The sequence below is a fragment of the Perissodus microlepis genome, chromosome 5, assembly GCF_051167445.1.
Source record: "Perissodus microlepis isolate ML-2025 ecotype Zambia chromosome 5, ASM5116744v1, whole genome shotgun sequence".
In the NCBI taxonomy this organism is placed as follows: domain Eukaryota; kingdom Metazoa; phylum Chordata; class Actinopteri; order Cichliformes; family Cichlidae; genus Perissodus; species Perissodus microlepis.
In genome coordinates this window covers 16,593,992-16,617,623 of record NC_140465.1, presented here as the reverse complement: position 1 = coordinate 16,617,623, position 23,632 = coordinate 16,593,992, and the positions used below count along the sequence as shown (strand labels likewise).

Here is a 23,632-nt window from a genome sequence, read left to right as displayed (position 1 = left end):
CCCAGCGACCACAGCGCGAAACTGCAGCTCCCGGACAGCACAGAGACTGTAGTGACAACCAAAGTACAACAGGGGGCGCAGCGGTGTAGATAATGTTTTTTGTCCTTCAACAATACTATTATAAAAATGTTTATGCTACCCTCTCAGAACACACAGACAGATAGATTTATTAGTGCTTTAATATTGCAGTTTGGTGATCTGGAGCTGATCTGGTAACTAACTGCTGTTTTATTTGTACAAAAAAAATGAGTAATTTAGTAAAATTGAGAATAAAGTAGACTAAAACTGACAGTGAGATCTCAAGCTTGTTAACTTCCCTACTTTCTGTGTTTAAAAATTAAAGCACTCATTTTTACCCTATTCTTGATTTTATCATACTTTTGTCAAACAGTCAGAAATTAAATTGAGACCAATTAATAAGGTGACTTTAAAAAAAAATCATGTCCGGTAATGGATCATTTCACAATTCGGCTGTCAGTGTTTGAAGGGAGTCTTACATAAGAGAGTCAGGTGGATCCTTAGGTCATCAAAAGCAAACTTCAGCAGATCTTTAAGTTATACTGAAGCCAGTCTATGTTTTTTTTTGTGTGTGAGTAAAAGCTCAACAAATGTGGAACACACTAATGAACAAATCCCCAGGCGTGTGTAAAATGTACAGCAGCTGGCAGAGTATTAATAAAAATATTATTTAATAACCAGTATTAATAGTTAGTTTGATGCCTGTGCCTGTTTGTAAAATTCACCTTATGCATCCACTCTAGAAGGGATGAGGAGGCTCATTATGCCAGTGCCCTGAATGGGCTACAGGGTGAGTCTAAAATAAAGCACTTACCTGTAAATGTGTGTGGGGAAAAAATGAAATGGCAGTGATTGGCCTCCTTAGCAGTTAAATGAGCCCCTGCAACAGGATGTCAGTAAGAGTGCTCACGAGACACTCAAGAAAGAAGGCAGGCAAGTGGTATTTTTTTTAATCTTTTATTGAACTCTGAAAAATAAAAATGGAAAATGACAATTTCTGATCCAATGCAACAAAAAGTGAGTAAATCCTGCTATTTGATGGTAATTCACATGAATCAGATATGTGTTTTATGCACTAAGTCAATGATTTTAACTTAAATCATGAAAGCACTTACATGTTTCCAGCAGGTGTCCGGTCTCTATTTAACCTCTAGTTTTCAGTGTCATCAGAATCAGAATACTTTAATAGTCCCTAAAGAAATGATGTATATCATGTGTTATGTGATTGTGGACAAATTAAATCAATTCCCCTCCTCAGCCTGGCGATAACTACAGGAAATGCGTTTGGAGGTGTTATCTTAACTTGGGGGTTAGGATCGCTCAATGGATTTTCAATTATCTATAAAAATAAAATGATTTTAACTTTGTCTGTTTGTTGTCCTTTTTTTCATCTTTGTGTGTGTTTAGTAGGACTTTAAGTTTTTTCTTCCAATCCTCCAAAAACTACTCAAATGAACAATCTTATATAAACTCACTGTGTGGTAAAACCGAGCAGTATTTTGTATGTACCGCATGAGGAGTCTGAACTGTGCAGTGCTTCATTTAAAAAGGTCATGTGGGGAAAAGGTGGTGAGCATTATCAGAATTTGAAAGTTCAAATTAGATTCCAGATTTGGTTCAGCTAAGTGCCAGAGTAGATATTTTTTTCTGCTATTCCCTATTATGTTGAACACTTGGATATTTTCCTCTGGTCACCTTTTATGTCTTCTTATAAAGTACTTGTTTTAAATCAAAAATACACATGTAAATATGTGTTCAGTTAAATTGCTGCAGTAAAAGAACTAAAAATTGCACACATGTCACAAGTTTAATGTTGTATGGATACAAGACTTTTAATCACACAGCATATTCAGTACGTATATTTATATATATATATATATATATATATTTATATATATATATATATATATATATATATATATATATATATATATATATATATAGAGAGAGAGAGAGAGAGAGAGAGAGAGAGAGAGATAGATAGATACATATTAGGGGTGCAACGATACACAAAATTCACGGTTTGGTTTGGTTCGGTTCGATACTTTGGTGTCACGGTTTGATATTTTTTCAATACAAAAAAATGTTCATGCCTTTTTAATTTGTCATTTATTAAAATTATAAATATAGATTTCAACTCAAAAGTACAGTTTTTAAATTTAATGTTGCTGAAACAACAAACTAATAATAATAAAAATAAATCTATCTGATCGAGAAATCACTCATCTTTGGAAAAGAGAGTTTATTACACAGAAATGGCTCTTTCCAAAATAAAAGCTATACTATATGCTTCTCAGCAGCATATTAAACATATCAGGTCCCCATAAGGAGAATCATGTGCTAACGGCTGTCTAAATGACTCGGGTAAAGTTTGTAGCATGCGTGCTTGTTGTTTTTGTCTGCTTCCATTTGTCTTTGCACTAGGATGATGTCGGAGTAAATGTGCAGTCATATTCGTTGTGTTCACACTAGTGCTGTCAGCGTTAATCTCGTAAAAATGACGTTAATGCCATAACGCGGCAAATCACCGTTAACAAGTTACCGCGGATCGCCCCGTGCGTGGGGCTGGACGGGGTCAACACGTTAACAAGCTAACTGCGCTAACGCACTAGTTCCCATCAATAGCGTTGCGTGGCACATCCGACATACTGTTTTACTTTTGTCCATGATGCGCTTACCTTCAGGGTCATATGTCACATGAAAACCAAGATAGTTCCAAACGCCAGATCTGAATGAGGGTGGGGGAGGTTCAATTTGGGGTAGCGTTGAGGTAGTTGCCATGTTGCAACGAGCTTAGCTTCTGTCTTGCTAGCTTGTGCTGTGCTCAGTGGATCTGCACTTGACAGTGCAGCCTAGGCGGAGTAGTCGGACGCAGATCCACTGAGCGCTCAACACAGACAGCATCGTCAGAAGAAAAGTTGATAAAATAAATAAAAAATTTTGTATTGTTCGATACATATGCGTACTGAACCAAAAGCACTGTATAGAACGGTTCAATATTGATACGAGTATCGTTGCACCCCTAATATATATATATATATATATATATATATATATATATATATATATATATATATATATATGTATTATATATATGTATGTATACAAAAGTCTTTTATGTGGGAGCAAATTCAGCAGCCATTAAAGTTCAGAAATAACTGAGCAAAATATAGATATGTCAGACTGTTTTCATGTTCCTGACCTTTAAACTGGTCCTCGTTTAGTTAGAGGCTGAATTAACCTTCATTAACAAAGAATAGGTGTGTGTGTGTGTGCATGTGTGTGAATGTTGCCTGACCCAGACTAATTTGTGAAAGTCCACAGACACCACTGGGCAGAGTAGCGCTCCTTGAACTAGTATTCCTCAGACTCTTGGTGTGTTTGTATTTGCTCAGGAGCGTGTGTGTGCATATCTTTGTAATGGTGCGTGTTTGTGTGTGTGAGCGTTGTACACAGGGCTGCCTGTGCTGAGGGAGAGCGAGTGAAGCCTATTGATTATTTTAATCCTCCTATTTGTGAGTCTGTGATCCTCTCGGCTCAGCCTTCCACGGGGGGATTGCTAATGGGGCTGAACGCTTCCCTCCTCAGCCCTCTCCGCTCCCTGTCCAATTAACTTAACGCTGGAATCTGCAAGGAGGGAGTGCTGGGACTCAGAGGGAGGGAGACACTGCCGAGATACATGCCCAACAACCCCCCGTGCAGCATTCCCCTTACCTACTGTCCACATTCAGCAAGAACCTCCTCGTTCTGAATAGTATTAGCTCTCACCTTTAATTAAAGATCCATCTCCTTGTTTTTATTCCAGGGAGGTGAGACTCTTTCATGTTTCAATGTTTCACTTTCAGTGGGTGGCTTCGGGAAGGGCCAGAAGCAGCAGCAGGTGAAGAAACAAGTCTGATAATGGGAAAGCTCTCTTCAAACAGGTTGCTGTAGCAGCAATTAAGACAAATCTTTGACATTTCAATAACTACTTGCAACACTAGTACGTTCAGCTCACTCATGAAGAATTTTAGGCATCAAGCTTTTTAATCATAAACCTGAAACAAAGGTATTCACCAGGCATTGTTTTATGCAATTCAATTTTATATGCAGGCTCCTCTGTCTACACTGGATGTTTGTAGGCAGTGCAAAAGCAACCATGTACAAACCACAGCGCATTTTTCTTATTTATATTATTTTTGATCAATAGTTGAATTTTGTGCTTAGTACAAAAAATGTTAGCATGCTAACATGGATGGAAAAACCTTCAAAACATCAACATGTTAGCATTCTAAGCCTGTTTGGATGTTAAAGTTAGCATTCAGGTCAAAGCAACACTTTAAAAAAAATCAGAATATTGTAAAAAGAAACATGTCTACATAAAGAAATACTGCTTGTTAAAGATATGGCAATTTTTTTTTTTAACAGAACAAAATAGATCAGAATATCAAATATGTGCCCATTTGTCAACATTGTGTGGCTATGGATGCCTGTGGCTGACATGCTCCTGCTTAACCAACTCACTAAATTTGGAATACCTTATTTTTGTGTATGTTTTGTTTTGGGGATTTACTGCCACTAAAATCCTACAAAGAGAAACGCACAGCTAAAAATGTCCACAAATACATGTAGTTTACAGTAAAATCAATGTTTTTGCACACATACAACGTATTGCAATTCCACCTTTACAGTGCTTATTATCCTGACCAATTTGCACATTGCCAGAAATGTAAACTCAGTTAAATTTAATTTTCCACATTTGCATGATAATTTACAAAGCTCATAAACCCATAATTTATTCACAATAGAACACAGAGAACTTATTAGATGCAGTTTAGAATTGTCTTGCTGAAATATTATAGGCCTTCCCATCCTGGTGGGAGCACATGTTGTTCTAAAACCTATAAATACATTTCAGCATTTTTGGTGCCATTCCAGTTGTGCCAGCTGCCAATTCAATTCAAACTGTGTTCACAGAAAATGATTTCTGGAACTGTTCCTCAGCTCGTGCAGTGATTTCTATGCCTGTTTTTAATGCAGTGCTGCCACAGGGCCAGTGATTTCACAGAGATTGCACACAGAGATTTCTCCAGATTCTCTGAATTTTTTGACATTATGCAATGTAGATGATATTGAAGAGATATTCAGTCTTCAAATTTTTATATTTAGGACCATTGTCCTAAAATTGTTCAGCAGTTTGTAGATACCGTTTTTGGTTTTTGTTCCAGATTGATGAACATTTGCCTATTTTTACTTCTGAGAAACTGTGCCACTATAAAATGTTCTTTTTATACCCAATCATGTAACAGATGAACTAATAAGTTTTATTACTCCAATCTAACTTTTTTTAATTACCACCTACTTTTCCAGCCTTTTGCTAATATGAGCTAATATTTTTCACAGGGCACATTTGCTAAACAGAGAAAGTTAAATAGTGCTCATAGGTATAGTTAGTTTTACAGGTGATTTTAAAAAGTTGCAAAGCTGTATTTTAAACACAGGTGTAGACAGATTATTATTATTGATGCAAATACCAGTAAGCATTAGGAAACCAGTTTGCTTGTTTTAAAGATTCTCCTCTCTCTATTTTGTGCCTTGAGAAAGGAGCGTGCCTATTTTTTTGGAGTTAGGGTTGTATATTTTTAAATATACAATAAATATATATATATATTTGCTGTTCTTCTTTTTCATATTTATATACAAAAAGTGCAAGACAGAAAGCCTCTGCATATAATGCAGTCAAGCAGGGACACACACACATTGTTGTTCAGCATTTTGAGAGAGTTGTGCATCTCAAGGCAACTGTTGCAATACTATGTGAGCAAATAACTGAACCTGAAAAATGTGTTAGACCTCAGTGCTGCAAAAAAAAAAAAAAGGAAAAAAATCATTTTTTTAACATATAAAAAACACCCTGAAAACTTCAAAGACACTTTATCATAACAGGTCTGCAACAGCTTCTTTGTTTTCCTGTGGAAAGAATAAAAGCAATAAAGCAAGCACTGGTTCCGCCTGACAGTAAAATCATCCTGAATCTTTTTTTTTTAATTGTAGTTCATGGTCTCAGCTCGCAAAGAACAGTAAGAGCAATGGATCTTTACTGCTCGGGAACAGAGGTAGCAGCGCCAGAAAACACACACAGTAGGATGCATCGTGGCACAGAGGTTAAATGAAGCTATGGGGGATGTCTGTGTACAATATACGACATTAAGATGTTTTGTTTTTTTTTTCAATTTCACCACAAGACTAAAAAGAGTAAGAATAATCCACATCCAAATATCTGGGTATGGTCATACTACCTCAATAATAACGTCTCCTTCACACGTTTTAAAATGAAGCCCTCTACTTGCACGGCACTAAACTCTAACAAATGTGTTAAAAAGAGTTTTACGTTCAAGGTATATTATTAAAAAATGTTAAAAAATTAAACGTGAAAATTCGGATCCATTGAAATATTACAATTTTTGTGGATGCAGAGTTTCAATTACACCGTGTCATGCTTCTGTCATTGATTCCCACCATACAGAATTCATCTTGGTCTTAGTTTTGTGGCCTTTTATTTACAAGGGTCAGTAACATCCAGTTACACACAAAGATTCGTAGTCACTATTTGCAACATAAACGTGTGCATTTCATTAAGTGAGTATGCACTAACATTGTAAAGACAATCCCTCTTATAAGTAGTGTGTCTGATTTCTATTTGCATGACGTGGACCATCTTCTTCACTTAGCTTAACAAGGGAAAACCATCTCATGCATAAAAAATAAAAATAAATTGATAGTATAAGGCACAGAGAACCTATAGGTATGGCACATGGCAGTAACATCAATAGATTTTTCACATGGATACATTCACATTAAAATTAAAAAGAAAAAAGCTTCACATTTTGGGAACTAGACTGGGAAACTGTTTTTCTTGCAATCACACATTTACAACCGTTTCACTCTTGTGATTGGCCTGCTGTGAGGAGGTAGGGAGGCTCTCTCTTTTTTTAAATCCATTGCACAATTTCAGCAGAGCATTGGCTCAGGCAGGCCATGAAGTCAAGCTCAGCTGCAGTCCTGACACATCAGCTGATCTCGGTGCCGGTCAGCATCAACTGATAGTGTTGTATAAGCTGCTTTAGCTTGCTCATCTGCAAGCCGCTTTGCCACCCACCTCTCATCCCGTCATGCATCAGTGTCCTATCTGTTGTTACTGATGCCTGCTCTGTTCTGCATGAGGGTCTTCCTGCTGCTCTCCCTGCTTTACGCTTTCCACATATGTGAGTTGAAGGGTGGAGAGACTGATTTCTCGGCAGAGCCATGCCACGAAAAAAAACATTTCTGCAGATAGAAAAAACACAATCTATCGAATTTAGTGGCCATGACTGAAGAAGTGGGTAGAACATTATGGAAGCCTTCATGTGGGCAGATAGCATGTCAAACTAACTACTTCAGCTATTCAACTGCATCCCATGATCTTCATATTGAAAAATCACCATATTTCCCAAACTATCACTATTTAAAGAGGAAAGATTTGTGTGTCGCCCAACAGGTGAGGCTGTAGAAGAAGCCTCAGCTCATTAGCAGGATATGATGAGGCGGTGTCAGGATAAATCTCGAAGCTAAATCTCAGTATTGACATATTGGGTTTGTTAAAGGTCTGTTATCAACATCTCAAAACCCCTCCTCCTCCCTCTTGCAGGAGTCAGAGACTGTGCAAGTCATACCATTAGTAACATGATGCTTTTACACCTCAGCACAAAATAAAGGGCAAGCACAGGCGTGTATGCGGCATCAACACAGACATACAACACACCGGATTATGACCATGAAGTTGGCTCTATTATAAGCTCTGATCAATATATTCATGACTTTTCCTCTTTGACGTCTACGGCCGTATTGAAAATCCATCTCACGGTAAAGGCGAAAGGCCGCAACCGAATACGCACACTTCAATTGACAGTCTACATTCAGATATCATTCCAGTCGATTTCAGAGCGGTGGCCGGCACGATCATCCTCTCTCAGAACGACAAGTAAATTTCACTTAACGCGTGGACACTCGCGTGTGTACAGGCAAACGTGTGCATATGAAAAAGATGTATTTAAATTGTGTTTTAGCCATGCTTACACATACTGTACATGGCACATAATAGTGATCACACAAGTGTATTATATTGAGTAAATGTTATCTGGTAATATGTACAATATTATACTCATTTTTACACAAATTCTCTTCAAGCTCTATCTATTAGCTGTGGTCATATTATTACAATGTTTCATTTACTGAAGGGCAGTTAAATGACAAATTACATTATGGCAGTGTTAGATGAAGAAAGGAGATGAAACTTTTTGCTTGATTACAGAGGGGGAGTATAGGAATGTGAGGACATTGTCAGTCAGGGTAGATGAGGAAGCCGGAGAAAGTGCTGTATTTGTTGGTGTTTCCTCCGTGAACTTTGCCCCCGTCCAGCTGCACGCACACTTCATCCCCCACGTCCAGGTGCAGGATAACACTGTTGGAGGCATAGTCGTAGTTCTGATCTGCGTCTTGAGCGATTGCACTGGCCCTCACCTGCGAAAAAGCACAAGTAAGGAATTGATAGGCGGCCAAGATTGAAAAAAGGCCATTAAAGAAGGAAATGCCACGTGGAAAGCAGACGTTTGATGTCACGAGTGTGTTTTGCAGACATGTTGTTGTCTGCGGTGAGGCTGAATCATGTTTTCGTAGGCGACAATGGTCTGCACGCACTCTCAACAAGGCAGGAAACAGCAACTCTTCTTTCATGCTGACACAACCTGCTTTGTTCAGAGAAATTAAAGATCAGTGTTAGCTAAAATGTAACTATGCTGCACATCCATTACCTGAACATTTGTGTAAATAAAAAAATTCCTGTTAAAAATATTTTCTGTTTTTCTAACAGCTTTTATGTATATAATCATAAACCTACTTATGGACACCAAATGTGATTTTCAATGGCTATTTTTTAATATTTCATCTTCAGTATCCAGTCTCACCTACAAGTTTCTACAAATCTCTCTTTTTAATTGGAGGTCTCCTCTTATAGCCTTCAAACACTAATTATCGCCTGCAGAGGAGACATGTTCACCACTGCCATCTAAATGTTAATTAACTAGTCAGCATGACAGAACTATGGATTTCACACTAGTCAAAAATGTGTTATACAGTCCAGTTATCTAATCCAACATGTTAAGAACGCATTTACTTTTATTTATATTTAAATTCGTTGTTGATAATAACTGAAATTCCTCTATTTTTTTACATTTTCCCTTTAACACTTTTATCTTTTTCACCACATTATCTCACCTACAACCCGTTTGTTCACTACTGCTGTTTTATTTCCTGTTTCACTCTGTGATCGTGGTGTAATGTAATCAGTGCTGATGCCTTCCTGTCCACTGGGTAGATAAATGAGATGTGCAGTGATCTTTGGCCTCACACTCCCGTCTCAGACCACCAGCTTTTTTAGTCACCATCAATTTTTTATTTTTTTTCCAGAGGATTGTTGCTGTCACACCTGATCCACCTGTTGCTGAGGACAGTTTGATGGTAGATTAGCAGAAAGGTGTCAAGGAACACATCAGTTCATTTTTTCACACAAACACAGAAAACACAATGAAGGTTCACACATTCTGATCACTGCTATATGTGTTTGCTATTGCTCATCCATGTCAGGGTCATTAACGGCAAACAGCTTTCAGTTTTATTTACCCTTTTTTTTGTCTTTGCTTGTCATGCATTGACGGTTTGTGTCAGAGGACAGTGCTGCTCTCATCACAAGAAAGGGATCGTAGACAAACTGTGAATACCACATTGGCTTATTGTGACCTTTCAAGTGGACGTGGTGAACTTGTCTATTTACACATCCACTACCCACTAAAACTATTATTTGCTAAAAGCTCAACTCATCAATCCCTAATGCTGCTTGGTACTGCTAAAAAAAAAAAAGCAAACAAAAGAAATAACCCAGAGTCATCAGTGATGACAGTGTTGAGAGTTTACCAAAATATGTATTGCATGAGGCTTAAAGGTGCATGACAGGAGCCGTAACTTTAAATTTTTGTCCCATCTCTCTTACCCCTTATCTTTACCTTAGCCCTAATGCAATAGATAGCTTCTTGTCTCTGAGCCCGGTTCTGCTGAAGGTTTCTTCCTGTTGGGAGTTTTTCCTTCCCACTGTCACCAAGTGCTTGCTCATAGGGGGTGGCTTCATTGTTTGGGTTTTCACTCTATTATTTTAGGGTGTTTACCTTACTTGATTTGGCACTACAAAAATAAAATATAATTGAATTGAATGCACTAAAAGTAATTATCACTTGGCTTTAAGACACTAACTCAAGGAAACACAATAAAACCATAGTTTCAAGACAAGCAAGATGATGAAAATGTCCGATGTTTTGATGAAAACATTCAAAAGAAGAATGTCGTCCCTGTTTGGCGTCAGATATGAATAAAAGGCATAGCCAAGGACATTTGAGCGTCAGCACACTGCAGCCTCAGAATCACTAAACAATCTTATCAACACTCCTGTAAGACAAAACTCTGCCACCCACTAACTGCTGGTATACAGAGCTAACACATTATCCGGTGTGAAGGCTGCAAACCATGGAGCCTTGCACAATTTAAAAAAGTAAATCTGCTCAGATGAGGTATTATTTACTCTTCTATCAACATCTGGACAGCTTTGTGATTGGAGAAGGAAATGCAATCCACATGATGCTCTGTCTGTAATGATATGACCAGTCATTTAGGAAGAAGTCATTACATCTAACGATACATATTTACATGCATACTAATATGCAACCACTTAGCACTGCCCTTATATTACACGATGGCAATGATCCCATACATGTTGCAGAAGGGAGCACAATTACCAGACTTAATGTTGTGTACCTAATTCTCGAAGACCAATCCAGTATCCCAGGATTTAGTTGAGCAGCTTTTCTGGTGACAAAGGAGCGTCTTTATTTATGATGTTGTTAAATGTGCCTGTTATTTCATCCGCTCTCGGTAAAATCTGAGTTGTTTTCGCACTCGGTAAGCAAATCTCCTTATAATAAATTGCACTATCACTGGCTGGGTAACAAACTATTCAAGCAGGCAATCCATTTAATAGTGGAAAATAAAGTGCACATGTGCATACATATTAATGAATGCAAATAGGACGCCCTAACTCTATCCTTGTCTCCTCCTGTGAGTCTGACTAAGGATATGGTCCATCATCTCCGCCAGTCATCAAACTTCACTGATCTCTTGTGATCACAAAGACAAATCAAATCAGACTAAACTTCCCCCTTTCTCCTCCTCCATCCAACATTTTTATTTTGCCCCTTTCATCAATTTTATCAAATACATTTCTCTCTGTGGGGTTTTCTTTCACATCAAGAAGGTGAACATTTTTACTCCCCTCCTTAGGACAGAAATGAATCAATATCTTTCCTTTGTTTTAATTCAACTCACATCACTCCATTAATTGTTGTCTCTCCCTCCACACCTCACGCCCCTTCCATCATCCCTCTCTCATTTGCCACCCCATTCCTTTCTCTTCATTCTGGACCCATCTATCCATCTTTTTGTGTCCGCATACTGGAATAAGATGCAGGTCACGCACACGCTTTCTCTCCCCTGCCATGGCAGTGTTGGCGGGGGCAGCATCTAAGTGTGTCCCTGTCCGGTCTAAATCGGATTGATTAACGACGTGCTGCTGTGGCAGGTCTCCTGAGAACCCCTACCCAGCATCCCCAACCCCACTTATATCCTTCCCCCACAACCTCTTACAACATCCCCTACCCCTCTTTACCTCGGGGCAGGCTGTACATAGCTGCTTGCTAGTAATTGGTAGGCAGACAGCTATGGCAGCTCCTCGCCTAATAGGTCCAACTCCTCAATAACTCCGTACAATCACACTAAATGGGGGCACAGGATAGGCTAGAGTGGTCAAACGGGCCCACCAAATACTAGCAGTAGGTCAGGATACGATATGGCACATTCACAAGCCACCCTGCCCTCTCTGTGCATCTTCATTACCTCACATCTCCTCCTTTTTTGTTTTGTGAATCTCAGGTGAACAGCTAAGGAAAGAACAAGAACAATGGAAGACATTTTGTTACTTTACAGTGCTAGGCTGCTTTGCTCTGAAGGGACTGAATGTCTCCCCTGAGGAGAACAAGCAGGTTTAGGAGAAATATTATAGTAGAGGGATTGTTACATCTTGTACATCCAACATCTGTCTACATGGTTGAACAGCAAGATTCCCCTGACAGTATACTGTCAGCTGAGGTAGAGGCTGGCCGGCTGCTGTGGGGATTGCTGTATAGTACACCAGTGAGCAGAAAACATTATGACCACTCAAAAATGGAGGGAATAAGGATTGTCTCATAAAAACTGTGCATGTGAAGGTCAGTTTTCTTCAGTTTTTCACCACTGGATCAATGAGTAAAGACTGAAGCACCTTTACCTTGTTATGGCCAGAGGGCTGATCGGAGAAAATGTAAATGTACCTACATGTTCAATGGAGGAGCAGGGGATGTGCTGGAAAAGGTGCGGCCTGCTCCTGAAGTCTAGACCCTGTAGGAGCGTCTAGCCCTCTGAACTGTTTTTAGGGTAGTGACAGACCAATAGCACATTAAACAGGAGTGGGGAAACTGTTTTGCTGCGTAAAATTACAGCTAAAGTGAGTTTACCTCTACATGTACATTGACAATATTATCGTAAGCAAACCTAAACCATGCTTGAAATAAAATAATGTTTACCAGAATCAGCATTTAAGGGTCACAACAAAAGTTGCAGCAGTGATATTCACACCACCTCATTGAATGGCCTTTTAAATGAACACCAGCTAATTATATTTGCCAGCCAAAAGGACACACTGTTATTTATGGCTTTTTATGGTTGACTTCTTTATGAGGCACGTAGGTTTACTTAGCCTCTACTCAGACAGTGGAGATGCTGACATTTAATGTGCTATGTTTATGATTAATTCATGGCTCCCTTTCCCCTCCTATATACAGTAAACTAGTGGACAAGACGCATCTTTGTACATTTTATCTACATATTTACAAGAGTGTGACCTTTTAAATATTATCAATATTAATACGATTGACAGTAGAAGTAATTCATGGATGAACATAAGCTGCTTCACGAATGATATGTTACATTCATAACAACAAACGAACAAATATATCTGCATGTAAGTTGAACTCTGACATCACATGATGAAACGTGTGACCTATTTTACTCTGTGACTTGTAAAACCTGAACCATGAGATAATTGCAAAAAAAATTTTTTTTAAAAAAACTGGAGTTTATTGAATGTTTATTCTTCCACATTAAAAAATAATAAATTTCTCACTCTCCAAATATAAGTTTTAATTTTTAATTTTAGAATTTCTACTTAATTTAAACAAAAAATATATTTATTTTTGTGTCAGGAACAAAATCTTTCAGGCACTAAAGTTGCATCTGTCCCCAACAGGGAAAACAAAAGATAAAGTTTTGTAATGCCTGTAAAACACCAACTTATTAGACTTATTGGAGACATGAATGGGGTTCAGTAAAATACCCCAAAGACACTTTTAGAAGAAAAATGGTGAGGAAACGTCGACAAATACAACAGCTCACCAATTAAAGAAAAGCATTTCTTAATGTTTTTTTTCTTGTGTTGTATCATTAAAACATTCAGACAATTCAGAGAAATCTCTGTATGCAAAGAACAAGGTCAAGCATTAGAAATGCAGGATTATGTAGTGAAAAACTGGGTCTGTGCCATATCATGACATCCACAATAATTTACATAATTTAAAAGAAGTGTGATTTCTCCATATTAATGATATAGCAATGCAATGCATTTATGTTCCCTAGGACAATCAGTGAACATAAACCCAAACATGTCTGACAGCAAGAGTCGTGTGTCAGCATCCAGTGATGATTAAATACCTAAAAACAGAGTTAGTAGGAGCTGATCATGTTTTACCCAAAAGTAAACAAATGACTTCATCAAGGATTGTTGGAGTATTTGCTAGTTGTGCTCCATATTATAGGAAAAGCAGGCTGGAAAGTAGCAATGTGGTTACGTGGTTGTAAAGAAGAGCTATGAGCAGCTGGTTAAAATGCTCAACATAAGATACAACATCCCAGTGGGAAATAAATTGTTCAATTTCAATTTATGTGACGATATCGTGCATCTCTTGAAAAGTTTCAAGCTTAAATTACTTTAGTTGGTGTTTTTTACTTCTGTTCTACCTAGGCTACCTTTGTGTGTCACTACTATTTCACTAATGCCGTGTCATCACTGACTGTAAATCATTGGAAAAGAAAAGTAGGAATAAATCAAATTGATGTAAATTTAAAAACTGAACATTCAAAATGTGAAATTCTAAACAGGAGAAGGATCACCCAGCTCGTTATAGATTAAAAACCAGCATCAGTGATGGTATTGGGGTGCATTAATCCACACGGAACAGGTAATTTGTGCATCTTTCAAACAACTTATGCTGCAGATGATGTTTTTCCTGGCTTTTTTAATCATGCAATGCCAAACCACATGCATGTATTCCCAATATAACAACTAAGTATGAAGAAAACACTTCATCTAACCCACTGGTCTCCATACAGTCCATAGCCACATGCTTATATTGCCCTGTCCAAGCTTTGTAGATATGTGCTGCATTAATTGAATTGTTATTTTCCCTCCTCATTATCTGAATATTGAATTTTTATTCCACCACTCAAAGGGCTTTATTTTTCCCCCATCGGGCCATACTAAGATCGTATTGTGTTGTGACACTGAAACCGGCACAGATGAGTCTGCAGGTTCAGCTGTCAGTAACAATCACAGTGAAACCTTGTTTTCCTAAAGTGGGCAGGAGGCACTGGGGCTTTGGGAGTGAAAACAAGAAGCAAAGGCAGATCAGGATTATTGTCAACAGCGGCGGAGATTGATAGCGACAAGGGAGTGAATTTCTGTCTGTTGGCCCAACGCTGTTCTGACGTGATCTGCTGCTGTTGGGAAGAAGGAAGACCCAAGGGACAATAGAGAAGATTACACTGCCTACACTTTTCATTGGGGCAACATTAAATGTGGAAAGAGAGCCAGAGAGCGGTGGTAGGAGGAGAGAGAGTGAGGAAACTGAAAGCATGGAAATAATTCACAGACAGTCCTAAATGCTCAATAAAATCTACATTTTCAGCTGTGTGCCACTCATTCATGTGACATTTTTTTAAGGGCTGACACATGTATTTCACATTTATTTAGCCATAACGCATTCACCATTTTTATAGAGGCGTTCATAAAATGTCTGAGATAATTGATGTAAGGAGGGCATGGGGCAAGGAGAAGAGAAGTATGCGTAATGAAAAGGTGGGTGTGAGAGCAGAAATTTGGATTAGGTCGCACAGACGAGTAAGCAGCTGCGTGCACTTTAGTAGTCCGAGCACAGGATGCGAGTAAAGGAAGCCAAAGTTGAGAGAGGCCTTGAGTGATGGAGAGGGAGGATGTTGGATAACAAACTGATCAAGCATGCCTGTTTTAGAGGTGAAGGGGGGCTATAAATGAGGTTTGGGAGGTGCGCTGTCCATGTAGTGTGTTATTTTTTCTCGGTTTTGTTTTGTTTCGCAGTGGTGCCTTGATCCTTTGGTAATAAAACTGACAGGATTCATTCACTGTGATGTACAGACCTCTCAGAGCGGAGCGAGCGATTGAGACGGGGTCTCTTAAACTTACCTGAGGGACCTCTAAAGGTGAACAGGGAGAGAGAAGAAGGGCAATTGAATTGGCCTTTTTTTTCATAAAAGCGTCTGTTTTCTCTCAACCTCCACCCATGTGTACCAGCCTGAGGTTTCTTGTTTCTATTATGCAGGTCGACGCATAACCCCTCTCCTGCACTGCAGACTCAGACACTAATTGGCATACAAAATGCTAATATTTCGCCATGACACTCAGGACCCAAGGTGTCAAGATGTTGATTAGAAAGTCTCTAATTGGCTCTAGACTGAAACCTTTGACAGTAGAGGGGATAGCTTAATTGGATATAAATGTGTTCTCTTGATGGTCTACCTGAAGCACATCAGCTCCCTCAGCTCTGGCATTATTTAATGCCAGAGCTGAGGGAGCTGATGTTTTTTCTGTTTTTAAAACCAGTGTTTACTATCTTGCATTAACTGGAAAAAACTCTCTTATACTTAGAAATAGAAAACAACTAAACACTAATTCACCATGCAAACCCTGGATCACAGATTAGCCCATTCTGATAATTCTGCTCTAACCTCTAAAAATGATAATAACCCAGCGACATTTCAGAATTGTTCCTGTTAGTTATGAAAGCAGAACCACTGTAGCACACTGCTGCTTATGAAAGAGACAAAATACAGTTTCCTTGATGAGGAGGAATAATGATATAATGGGAGGCAAAAGGAAAGCACAACAAAGGCACGGCCAAACACAGTAACAACCAGCCAAGTCCTTTTAGTCTTTGGAATATAATGGCCTCGGCCATTACAACAAGAAACATATAGTTAAATAATGGCCGTGCACACGGACAAGTGCATAAATACATAGAAGACAAGACAAGAAGAAGAGAAAAAAAAGCAAGAAAAGCTGCAGGGTATATAGGACAAATTCTTTAAGTTTGCTCTACAAGAAATCTGTCTGAAAAGATGGACTTTCATCCTTTATCGAAAAATGTTCCCCATTAAAATGTCGGGCCGTTGTGACACTAATGTAATTCAAAACACAGGAGAAAATGTTTATTAATGATTCTATCAAGACATGCACAACTGTTGGAGGAGGAAGAAAACAGCATGCCAGTGTGCCAAAATAAAATAAAATTAAAAGTGCTTAATGAAGTCCTACATGAGCCTCATATTGACACCTTGTCTGGCTCACTGTAATTAGCAGCTTCCTCTTCTCACAGCAGCCGCATCACACCTACCTACTGGAGGCGAGTTCATCTTTCTCCTAATTGAGTCCAAGTTTGTCATAATCATGACTTTTAATTGTATTATTTAATTAACAAGTTAGCTCACAGACCTCATTATAGACACACTTTAGCTGGGTGTTTCAAGAAGATTTAAAAAAATAATAATTAAAAAAAGTATTGGGGGCATGCAATGTTTATGAGAATTAAACTGAAAAGCATTTGCAAAAATATCTTTGGTGCTTTACGCTTAAGGAAAAACCTCGCTTTTATTATTTTTTTTAAATCAAGACCTTTCTTTAAAAGCTTGAAACTGAAATGAAACTTTAATCTTTTAATCCAAAGGTTAGGGACAACTTTTAATCAGTTTCTCAGCCTCACACTTCAGCTTTATAAGGACCCAGTTTGTTCCTCAAAGATGCAACCAGTGGCACTACCAAAGCGAGGTTGTCTGAGAAAGTGAAACGCAACAACTACACAGATGCAATCAGAACCACAGACTGACCAACTGACCAACCCTGATTCCACCATATTGGACCAGCTATAAATATTCATACTCCCACTCCATGCTCATCACTGAAAGGGCAAAGAACATATTGGTGGTGAATTATATATCCATTGAAAAGGTCATCTACCTCAACACCAATCTCTTGATGAGTTATGGGACGCAGCGAGGGAAGAAGATTCTTTGCACTGAGTGCTTAATCTCTGCAAACGTGGCGTAAGCTTATCAGCTACATAATTCATTAGCCATTGTTTGAGATGAAGAACCGGCCGCACGTCTGATATTTTTTTGTCATATACTGTCTGGCTGACTGCATTGCTTTGTGGTTAGTCTTCAGCTCATGTCTTAATTTAGAGAACCTCTGTCCATTCTCCTGTGAATATCCATCCATCTCTGTCTCTCTGTCAGCCCGCTCGTCTGTTCTGTCTCGCTCTGCAGTGATCTCTCCCCAGGATGTGTCTTGTTCTCTGCTCCCTTTGACAAGAAGTGGATCAACACTGTGCCCGTCAGTCTGACGATTGTCGTAGGCCCATGCGCGCACACATACACACATGCACGCACACAAGTCACCTCATGCTGTGAAATATGTTAAAGGCAGACTTTAAAGGAAATGCATTTTTTTCCCTTCAGTACAGCAAGGATGCAGCTGGACCCAGCTGCCAGTGAGATCAGATTTTATCTGTTTTTTTAAAGTGTTCAATTAGCACATAGTAAAAACAAAAATCTGCAAAACATCTGAATAAAATGTATAAATGTCTTTTTTAACCAAATGTATTGTGTGATGCTCTGTAAACAATGACTAGAGACAAATTGCAAGTGCAGAGTGTCTATAGGACGCCTGATCCTAATGATGTTATAGCTTCATTATAGCTGAAGTTATGGGGTTATAGCTGAAGCACACTTTAATAAAAATGGATAAGTATATTCATCAGTGATACATGGCCTTACCCACAAATGGGTTTTGAAGGGCTTGAAAAATAGAGTCGAGCAAAGTAAAAACACTTCAGTCACTTTTTCGACTTATTACTCAGTAATAATGCTGGTTTAAAGAAAGTATCTGGAAAGTAAAGCTTAAATAAAAAGTCTTAACCTTATGTTCTTTTTAACTGACAAGGACAGATTTTCAGGCTAAAAAACATGTCAGGCTGTATAGAAGTCAATACACTACTGTTTATTTGAATTATAACCTCAGTAAACACTTTCTTAATGAGTTTATGATCAACGATCATCTCATCTCTAGTTTCAGGTCTTTTTAACTATAGCATGAAAATACTGGTCCCATTTAGAGAACAACCGGTGACAAACCAGCGTATGATTTATGAATTGGACACCTTGTAGTGTAGTACAAGTCGCTATCGTGTGGATGTGCAATGTCTGTTAGTTTCTCAGCCCGAGCTACCCCTCGCGCCTCACCTTTTACTTCAAGTACCTCCATCTTTTACTTACAGTCTGATTAGGTAAGGAGTCAGCTCAGTGGATTGAATGGATTCAAAGGTCTGGATCCAGTTCAAGTTTAACTAAAGATTTGGTTAATAAGCACATGAGCTGCTAGTAACTGATTATTAAACCATTCTTGTTCAGTAACAGGAATTAAGTTCAACATTACACAAAGCATCTTCAGCATCCTCGAACTTTGTCTCCACCCCTCGTCCCCTCCCTCTGATGTACTTATTTCTACTCCTTCCATCGTGGTCACTCCCATTGAAAATCTTAGGATCCTCAGCTCTGCCACCTCCAGATGGCCTCCTGTCAGTTGCACAATCTCAAAACCATACATCAAAGCACATCTCATTACCATTTTCTAAACCTCCCCTTTCACTCTTGCTGCCATCCTTCAGTCACAAATCAGCCCTGACACTCATCTCCGAGCATCTCCACCCTGGCTGCACTCTCTTCCTCACCTCTCCTATGCACTGTACATTGCTTTGGATGGTTGACCATAGGTACTCATCTTCCCCTTACTATCTCTACTCCACGGTTCACCTTTCCACCTGTCTTCTGCTCATTCGCACACGTATTCTTTCTTCTATCTATCTGGAGACATACTAACATGGTCCACAGTAGCAGTAAACACCCTTTGTTGGTCATGCTTCCATTCAGTGTATGAAAGAGCGTCTGTATTTTATCTAATAGTGTCCTTGTTTATTTTCTTGCCATATTTTGCTTATTTTACCCTGAATTGGCTTTAAATGCTGTTCTTTTAGTTTTCATTGGTTTTTAAAAGCACTTAGCCAACAGAAAACTGTTGAAAATCACCCATTTGGCTGAAACTGGCCTGACCTTGAAATGTGCTCTTAAGATTTGTAGTTTTGGGTAGAGTAATTTGTGATATGAAAATCTGTGTTTCATGTCAGCGTACAGGAAAGAGATTGGTATCTATCTTTTCATCTAAAACAAACAAGGATATTTCTTCTTTTTTGTGAATATTTTAATTGATCATTTATTTCTCATATAATAATTCTGATGTCTTATAAGAAACAGAATCAAATCTTCCTTGAAGAACAACAAATTCACAATAATGACCAATAATAACAATAGTTGTAATGTAGTGTAGTGTAGTAGTTGTAGTGTCTTGGCTATCTCTCAAGAGAGAATTTCTGTATTAAAGTTTTCTCATTGACCTAGCAGCTTCACCAAGGTTCATGAGCACCTGTCTATTAGCAGAAGAATAGAAAAAAAAGGAAGGCGGGTGCAATGAAAAGGGCAAGATCAGCACTGAATTGGGTTTAATAATTTAGTTGTTGGAAAAGATAATTAATGGGGAAGGAGTCAATAGCTAGTGTGGACAGGAAAAGTGCAAGGTGCACGTGTGTATGTGTGTGTATGTGCGCGAGCACATGACTAAAGGAGGGGCACAGGTGAAGGGGAGAAGATCTCATCTAAAAGCTATGAAAGATTTAATAGCAGGAAAAGACAGGAATGACAATGTCTGTGAAGGCACGCTGCAACAAACCAGGTCCCCCCCAATTATATCTGGCATTAAGCTGTCTGTCCTTTTTACTCTGCACCTTAGGTACATGCTGTCAAATCAATAATACTGGGAAAAGCTTTCTTTATGGACTCGATCAGTCACATAATGTATATTCAATATACTACATGTCTGGAAGCAGCATGAAACAGACTAACAGGTGTGAATTTGAAAGTAATGGTTAGCTCAAATGTACGTTTACACAGCATCAGCAAGTAAGATAAGATAAGACATTCATTTTAACTTACTGTTTTTATTATATGGGTAGACTATGTCGTTTTGGTGGAAAGTATGATAACTGGTTAGCAATATCAGTCGTTATGCAAGCCAATGAACCAAATATTGTTTTCCAACATTTCAACTTTAAAAATTAGGTGCTTTTTTTCCTGCAAACAATCATTTGGAAGATATACTATGCTGTTTCCAGGGCTAGGATAAGTATTTTTTTTTTCAAAGTGCATCAATCTTTCACAGGCTGTGATGATCAATTTGTCACAATAAAATATAAAATGTAGGCATAATAATAAATAATCAAACTCGCTGTGGCACTAATTTATAACTATTATCTGTCCTCAGATCTGCAACACACACTGCAATAGAAAATCAGGGGATGCCAAATATTTCATTCAAAATCAGTAAGAAAAAGAGAATGTTAGGCTACAACAAGCACATTTCCAGTAAAAAAAACTTTTTTGTGCGCCAATTTTTTATTTCTTGAACAACTTTACACTACGTCTCAGAGCTTTGTGACACAACCCACTAACCAAAAAAGAAGCTGACATTGGGGAACATGGGCAACTTGTAAATATAGCTTTAGTCCACCACTGCAGCAACCCTGGGTTTGTTTCCTTGTAGCATCCTCCGTGATGTTGCTGCTGCTAAATTTCGGCCAATAGTGGAAAAGCTAGCAAGGTCAGATGTGTTTTCTTGCTGCTGGACAAGTGACTCCCAGTGGTTGACCTGGGGGTAGCTTCAGGTCATAAAAAAGCAACAGCAATCTGCCGCAAGCACTTACAGTAGACTGGGAAAGGGCCGCTGACGAGGCCTACAGGGATGTTGGTGCTTCAGTATTGATGAAAACTAGAAATCAATGTGTCCTAATAGTTAAGACACATACAGTAACACACATAACTCGTATGTGCAATGTTTGATTGAAGTAAGAATAAGATTTAACCCTTATGTTAAATCTGCATCTGTCTGTTTCCACAGTGGCGATTCTCAAATTAAAAACTAGCCCGTGTTCTTCTGGTAAATCCTTCTTAGCCTGCTTATTTAGATGTACATTTAATAAAGCGTACCAATGAACAGCAGCCCAGCACAGTGATGCTCTGCTCAGTAGCATATTGTTGTCAGTTCATGTACCGTGTAATCTGTGTGGACAAACTGTGTTACCATTAAACCTTTGCAACAATGCAAAGCATGCTTTTTTCCCCCTTCTTCTTCTTCTTCTCCAGTAATCCCCAGGACATCACTCTTCTGTTCTGTAGCACACATGTCAGAATCAGAGCGCCTCAACAGAGCGAGGGCTTAGTACTTCAAGCTTGTCACTGCTCTCCAGATGGAAGCATTCAAGGCTTTTTCCAGGCATTTTGTACTTGTTTATTTATTAGTGTTAAAGTCAGAGTTTCTCAGAGGACAGTAGCCAGCTGTTGCATTTTGGCTTTGCTCCACCGAGACGCAGAGGATTGTTATCCTCTTGATCGCTTGGCTGTCATTCTCTCTCCCTCTCTTTCTCTCTTTTTCCACATGCAAGTTGTGCAAATAACTACAGTTTCTTCTAAACCATTTCTTACTCCCACCTCCTTTCCTCTTCTTTTTTGCGTCCTTGAAGTCTCTTACATTTTTATTGTATTTCAGTTTAATTATCTCTCTATATATTTGATTTGTCTAAAACTTCACTATGATTTTCTCAGTGGAGTATTGTTTGGAATTCACTTTTGGGGGATTTCTTTTTAACCATGCTCAAAATCTGAGTGGCAGTCACCACCTGCATAGCACAATGAAGTCCACTTCAATAGTAAATAACACAGCATCTTCCTGCATTTAAACTATATGACAAAATGTTTCTTAAATTAGTGAATTGCATCTATTACCTGAAGTTCTGATCTAAGCATGTTATTTAGTTATATACTTTTATATTTACTGCTCTTGTATTTGAACTCACTGATGCAAAAGATTCTTACTAATGTTTGTGTGTTGGTTTGATTTCAAGGGGAGGTCAGTCCAGTTCAGAAACACTGCAGCACAAACCCACCTAAACTCGCACTCACCTGTCCATTCTTCTTCAGGTCTGCCCACATGCTTGTCCCATCACCTCCTCTCATCAGGACATGGTAGGTGAAGTAGTAGATACCTGGCAGAGGACAGGTGAACTTGCCGGTACTCGGCTCATAGTAGTTCCCTACATTGGTCACCACATCGTCAAATTTGAGTATTTCACTCCCTTCGTGTTGCTTCCGGAGGCCGGCGTAGAAGGCAATTTTGGGGCTGTAGAAGGAAGGGCCGTAACCACCAGGTCCAGGCCCTGGTGGGCCAGGTGGGCCGGGCTTACCGGGCTCTCCGGGGGGGCCTTTAGGACCTGGAGGACCAGGAAGTCCAGGGCTTCCTCTGAACCCCTGTTTGCCCCTGCGGTTTGAGAAGTCCGGGGGCTGAGGGGAGACAGCTGTCAGCTCTCCCTGTGGGGGGGTGAAAGTGTCACACACCATCTTGCAGCTACCCAGCATCTCATAGTGCGTGCCTCCTCCTCCGGACCCTCCCCCCTTGGTGGTGTGGACCAATAGGGGAATGGCTACCAGCAGGACCAGAACCATGGCCACGCCGACTCCAGCCCCAATGACACGTTTCTTTCGGCTGAGCCGTGAGGCTGCCAGTGTGAGGAAGTCCTCCTCCCCTTTAGCTGGAATGGTTGTGCCGGCCAGGCTGAACTCTGGGTAGAAAGCAACCACTGAATTGAGAAGGTGGAGCAGGGAAATATGTGATTGTGCGGGACGCACAAAAGAAAATGGGGTGCTATTCAAGGACTGGGAAAGACTGACGCATCACACAGGAGGAGAAAAAAAATCAGAAGTCAGGGGGAGACTGGAATCTAGGGTTTTCCATTACTTGGCTTTCAGTACACGTGTATCCTTTTTATTTTTCACTTTCTCCTAGATCATTATGTCTTCAGGATTTTATCATCTTTAAAGGTATACATCATATAACACAACTATTCTAAATTACTTGGTTCAAAATGAGTAAAACCGC

The 23,632-nt window shown here is 39.2% G+C and overlaps 1 protein-coding gene across 1 annotated transcript; it reads right to left on the bottom strand.

Annotated features, from left to right (window-relative positions):
• Positions 1-6,529: 6,529 nt before the first annotated feature.
• On the bottom strand, positions 6,530-23,290 carry c1ql4b (complement component 1, q subcomponent-like 4b). The gene is made up of 2 exons (XM_084928298.1): positions 22,660-23,290; positions 6,530-8,556 (listed from the first exon to the last, which is right to left on the bottom strand). Exons 1-2 carry the CDS (start codon positions 23,197-23,199, stop codon positions 8,377-8,379), a joined length of 720 nt encoding a protein of 239 aa, XP_084784424.1. The 5' UTR covers positions 23,200-23,290; the 3' UTR covers positions 6,530-8,376.
• Between the last annotated feature and the right edge of the window lie 342 nt (positions 23,291-23,632).

What these genes read in the sequence shown, in the direction of transcription:
- c1ql4b (XM_084928298.1), bottom strand. Translation starts at nt 23,199, where the DNA reads ATGGTTCTGGTCCTGCTGGTAGCCATTCCCCTATTGGTCCACACCACC. An exon ending in ACCTGAAGAAGAATGGACAG is followed by an intron (nt 8,557 to 22,659) that starts GTGAGTGCGAGT and finishes GCTTTTTCGCAG; the next exon opens with GTGAGGGCCAGTGCAATCGC.